General features: G+C 38.4%; 1 protein-coding gene across 1 annotated transcript in view; it reads left to right on the forward strand.

Moving 5' to 3' along the window:
- Positions 1-4,351, forward strand: part of LOC115146820 (A disintegrin and metalloproteinase with thrombospondin motifs 2-like) — a 113,326-nt gene extending 108,975 nt beyond the window's left edge. The window contains exon 22 of the mRNA XM_029688835.1: positions 2,426-4,351. Coding sequence (XP_029544695.1) covers positions 2,426-3,351 — 926 coding nt within the window. The 3' untranslated portion in view covers positions 3,352-4,351. The remainder of the gene's footprint in view (positions 1-2,425) is intronic.
- The last annotated feature ends 1,649 nt before the right edge of the window (positions 4,352-6,000 follow it).

Raw genomic sequence — 6,000 nt, forward strand, 5'->3', positions numbered from 1 at the left:
TTACACAAATAGGACATCTTTATTGTTTCACTTGATCACCAATGTGTACAGTATATCAGTTATTGTTAATCTGTTTTGGCGTACTGATGTTATGTAGTTGTTGACCAAACTGTTAACTGTCTCTACTGAATAGACCGTGTTCACGTATATGACAGGGAGAGTGTATCGTATGACATTTCAGCAGTACAGTCCAAACCCAACAAATAAAACTGTCAATATATAATTATTCAACTTTATGTCTGACAGATTATACACCTAGAGTGATGAATAGTCTGATGTTGAGTGATGAATAGTCTGATGTTGAGTGATGAATAGTCTGATGTTGAGTGATGAATAGTCTGATGTTGAGTGATGAATAGTCTGATGTTGAGTGATGAATAGTCTGATGTTGAGTGATGAATAGTCTGATGTTGAGTGATGAATAGTCTGATGTTGAGTGATGAATAGTCTGATGTTGAGTGATGAATAGTATGATGTTGAGTGATGAATAGTCTGATGTTGAGTGATGAATATTGAGTGATGAATAGTCTGATGTTGAGTGATGAATAGTCTGATGTTGACTGATGAATAGTCTGATGTTGAGTGATGAATAGTCTGATGTAGAGTGATGAATAGTCTGATGTTGAGTGATGAATAGTCTGATGTTGAGTGATGAATAGTCTGATGTTGAGTGATGAATAGTCTGATGTAGAGTGATGAATAGTCTGATGTTGAGTGATGAATAGTGAGTGATGAATAGTCTGATGTTGAGTGATGAATAGTCTGATGTTGAGTGATGAATAGTCTGATGTTGAGTGATGAATAGTCTGATGTTGACTGATGAATAGTATGATGTTGAGTGATGAATAGTCTGATGTTGAGTGATGAATAGTGAGTGATGAATAGTCTGATGTTGAGTGATGAATAGTGAGTGATGAATAGTCTGATGTTGAGTGATGAATAGTCTGATGTTGAGTGCTGAATAGTCTGATGTTGAGTGATGAATAGTCTGATGTTGACTGATGAATAGTGAGTGATGAATAGTCTGATGTTGAGTGATGAATAGTGAGTGATGAATAGTCTGATGTTGAGTGATGAATAGTCTGATGTTGAGTGATGAATAGTCTGATGTTGACTGATGAATAGTCTGATGTTGACTGATGAATAGTCTGATGTTGAGTGATGAATAGTCTGATGTAGAGTGATGAATAGTGAGTGATGAATAGTCTGATGTTGAGTGATGAATAGTGAGTGATGAATAGTCTGATGTTGAGTGATGAATAGTCTGATGTTGAGTGATGAATAGTCTGATGTAGAGTGAGTGATGAATAGTCTGATGTTGACTGATGAATAGTGAGTGATGAATAGTCTGATGTTGAGTGATGAATAGTCTGATGTTGACTGATGAATAGTCTGATGTTGACTGATGAATAGTCTGATGTTGAGTGATGAATAGTCTGATGTTGAGTGATGAATAGTCTGATGTTGAGTGATGAATAGTCTGATGTTGAGTGATGAATAGTCTGATGTTGAGTGATGAATAGTCTGATGTTGAGTGATGAATAGTCTGATGTTGAGTGATGAATAGTCTGATGTTGAGTGATGAATAGTCTGATGTTGACTGATGAATAGTCTGATGTTGAGTGATGAATAGTCTGATGTTGAGTGATGAATAGTCTGATGTTGAGTGATGAATAGTCTGATGTTGAGTGATGAATAGTCTGATGTTGAGTGATGAATAGTCTGATGTTGAGTGATGAATAGTCTGATGTTGAGTGATGAATAGTCTGATGTTGACTGATGAATAGTCTGATGTTGAGTGATGAATAGTCTGATGTAGAGTGATGAATAGTGAGTGATGAATAGTCTGATGTTGAGTGATGAATAGTCTGATGTTGAGTGATGAATAGTATGATGTTTGTCACATGTGCTCCCTCTCCGGCCTCTAGGTCACCAGGCTGCTCGTTATGGCGCAAACCTGTCACCATCGTTACGCGCACCTGCGCGTCATCAGACTCACCTGGACTCCATCACCTCCCTGATTACCTTCCCTATATATTTCACTCCCTTTGGTTCCCTCCCCAGGCGTTATTGTTTCTGTTCCAGTGTTAAGTCTGTGTGTTGTTCGTGTTTCTTATGTTGTGTTATGTTGTTTATTTATTAAAACACTCACTACCTGATCTTGCTTCCCGACTATCAGCTCACATTGTTACAATGTCGAGTGATGAATAGTACGATGTTGAGCGACTCTATCTTACCGTTCATATCTTTGCATCTGATTCAGCATGATAAACAAAGCATCTTGGCCCTTTCTGCTTTCTCTCAGTCACAGTAGACTTAGCTGTGACTTTCTCGCTGTCCCTGTCTTTGGGATAGATTTATGGTTGATTTGTTTATCATAAGAGGTTGGGTTTTGTTTCTGAGATGTGTGTTGTTTGTGTTTCAGGGCAGTGTAAGGGAGATAGGTCAGCGTTCTGTCGTATGGAGGTGCTAAACAGGTATTGCTCCAACCGTGGGTACAGACAGATGTGCTGCAAGTCCTGCAGCGAGGGAAACTTCACCAGTACGGGCCAGACCTTCACCAGTACGAGCCAGACCTTCACCACTGGGCCCTGGAGGTACACCACACTACCTGCTCCCACCCCCACCAATCGCTCCTTCTCAACAACCCCCACAACAACCCTCACACCCAAACCCTCCACCGAGCTTTATACCACTGACTTTGCTTATGTCGACTATGACGATTATGAGGAGTATACAACCAAAACCAACGAGCACAACACAGCGAAAAAATATAGCCCTACCACCATCCCTGTATTAACCACCAGACGCCCCAGAAGAACAACCACCCCTTTGGTTACCTCCAGGAGTCCTACATCTCTCCCCACCACCACTGAGGAGACCACAGATCCCAGCACCACCATTCAACCCACCACAGAACCCACCACAGTCCCCACCAGTCAGGGCCCATCGACTCTCAGAACTACAAATGTTCCCAAAACCATCACGTCCACCACAGCTTGGGTTGATGTTATTGAGAGGAAGTCCTGGACAACCCTAGCTCCATCCACTTCCAGACCTAAAGTAGACAAGAGATGGAAAACCATTTCAACACAGCGTAGGGTCAGTGTGATAAGCATGCTCTCCACCATACCCCCCCACAGGACAGAGGACAAGAGAGAGAACAACTGGCTGGAGGTGCCGTACAGGATCGTTGGTGTAGACAATGATGTCTCTCAAAACCACTTTGTTCCTAGAAGACGGCCTCCATTCCGAGAAATGACACGGAACAAAAGAATACAAGAGCTCCTAGCTGAGAAAAGGAGGCAAGACTTACTCCTCAAACGAGCAAAAAGAGAACCGGGACCTTGATAGTCAGGCGACCTTTGATTCCCTTATTCTTTAGCACATCCCAAAGCTATGCTACGGAGATTTTCCTGTTGAATGTTGCATTAGACATTTTACAGACACTCTTATCCAGAGCAATTAGGGTTAAGTGCCTTGCTCAAGGACACATCAACAGATTTTTCACCTAGTCGGCCCGGGGATTCAAACCAGCAACCTTTCGGTTACTGGCACAACGCTCTTAACCGCTAGACTACCTGCAACCAATGTGTGACATAATCCTGCTATAATGAAACCACTCATTCCAGTTCAGAGCCTGTCGGTCATGTAAAAATGTATTGGTTATCTTAAAGATGGGAATTGGGCCTGCTTTGCTTTTTTATCCAATGAGGAAAGGGGATAGAAATGAAAGAAAACGTACAAAACTGACACAATTGAGAAATGAATACTAACTAGTTTTTTTGTAAATCCACTCTCTTGAGCGTTAATTGCACATTTGTACTCGCTGCTTGGTAATAAAGATAGATTGAATAGTTTTTTATGCTTTGATGTCAATACATATTGTTTATTTGTTTAGATTGTAAACAATTAATACATGACTTATTGTCAGTAGCACGTTCAAAAATGGTTTGTGAATACATTTTTGTATATTTGTTTTTAATAGTTTTAAACTTGTAATACTATTATAGTAATGGTATACACCCTATTGAAACCATAATCATATCCAAACTGTATAAGGCTAGCTTACACTATCTGTACATTCCACCCTTTCAATACCAACACACAGCACATGATGTCCAAGGCTAAATGTAAATATGACTCAAATTTTATTTGTAATATTTATTGAACTGTCTGTTAAATGATTTATGCTTTTCACATGCAGGTGCATGAGGCATGTGCTCATAGGACCAGCAGCCATACAATCACTATGAAGTATTCTAACACATTGGTAAATGGAAACAACATAAGCTGTACGTTTTCATACCTGATAATCTGATCATTTAATAAAACTGCAATTGAAAAATAATACTGTTGTCCTCCTTTGACTTTTGAACTGTGTTGAGAATGTTAAAACAAAAGTTATATACACATAATGAAGATTGCAATATGAATGAAATGAAATCTATTTTCAGTAATGTAGGGTAGGCCTGCAACAGCAAACCATCTCTAGCTTCCTCAGTGGTAATGATGTGCAGTCGAGAACTAGACTGTCTATGATGATGCACAACATGGTGTCCACAGGGTGGCACTAAATGACTGATGTTCATCTAGTAGTAGATATTTCATGATGTAGGTAATATATTGTATAGGATAATAATAGCAATAATAGTATTAATTATAAATATAATAATTTATAATAATAAATATATAATCATTATAAATATCATCATGATTAATATAATAATGATAAATAAAAAAATATAAATATAATAATTATAAGTATAATAATAGGGAATTCTCAAGTTGCGCAGCGGACTAAGGTACTGCATCACAGTGCTTGAGGCGCCACTACAGACCCGGGTTCGATCCCAGGCTGTGTCACAGCCGGCCTTGACCAGGAGACCCATAAGGCGGCACACAATTGGCCCAGCATCGCCCGGGTTAGGGGAGGGTTTGGCTGGCTGTGATGTCCTTGTCCCATCGCGCTCTAGCGACTCCTTGTGGCGGGTTGGGTGCCTGCGGTCGCCAGTTGTATGGCGTTTCCTCCGACACATTGGTGCGGCTGGCTTACGGGTTAAGCGAGCAGTGTGTCAGGAAGCAGTGCGGCTTGGCAGGGTCTTGTTTCGGAGGTCACATGGCTCTCAACCTTCGCCTCTCCTGAGTCCGTATAGGAGTTGCTGCGATGGGACAAGACTGTAACTACCAATTGGGGAGAAAATAATAAATATAATCATTTAGAGAATAGTAATAATAAATATAATAATAATAATAATAAATATAATTATATAAATAATAATAGTAGTAATACATCTAATAGTAATAAATATAATAATAATAATAATAAATATAATAATAATAATAGTAATGAATATAATAATAATAATAATAGTAATAAATCTAATAATAATAATAATAAATATAATTATATAAATAATAATAGTAGTAATACATCTAATAGTAATAAATATAATAATAATAATAGTAATAAATATAATAATAATAATAGTAATAAATCTAATAATAATAATAATAGTAATAAATCTAATAATAATAATAGTAGTACATATAATAATAATAATATAGGCTACACATGGAAAGTGTAAGTTCTTTATTATAGCCTTACTCTCAACAGATGAACATGAACCCCCTGTCATTATAATTATTTTGAACTTTGCATTCACTTTTCCATTTCTGAAGAGAATGTGAAGAATTTGTTTAAAATATTTTATGTGGGCTATTATGTGTAACTATGTGGATTGTTTTGTGTTTCAGACGGGTCCAGCCATGTGTTTGTGTTGGTTGTTGTTTGTATCGATGTTTGTGTTGTTGTTTGTGAGCAAACAGCTGGAGGCAGGGCTTTCTCCTATAGAGCTCCATTTTTATGGAATGGTCTGCCTACCCATGTGAGAGACGCAGACTCTGTCTCAACCTTTAAGTCTTTATTGAAGACTCATCTCTTCAGTAGGTCCTATGATTGAGTGTAGTCTGGCCCAGGAGTGTGGAGGTGAACGGAAA

The sequence above is a fragment of the Oncorhynchus nerka genome, linkage group LG19 (genome assembly GCF_034236695.1).
Source record: "Oncorhynchus nerka isolate Pitt River linkage group LG19, Oner_Uvic_2.0, whole genome shotgun sequence".
Classification (NCBI taxonomy): domain Eukaryota; kingdom Metazoa; phylum Chordata; class Actinopteri; order Salmoniformes; family Salmonidae; genus Oncorhynchus; species Oncorhynchus nerka.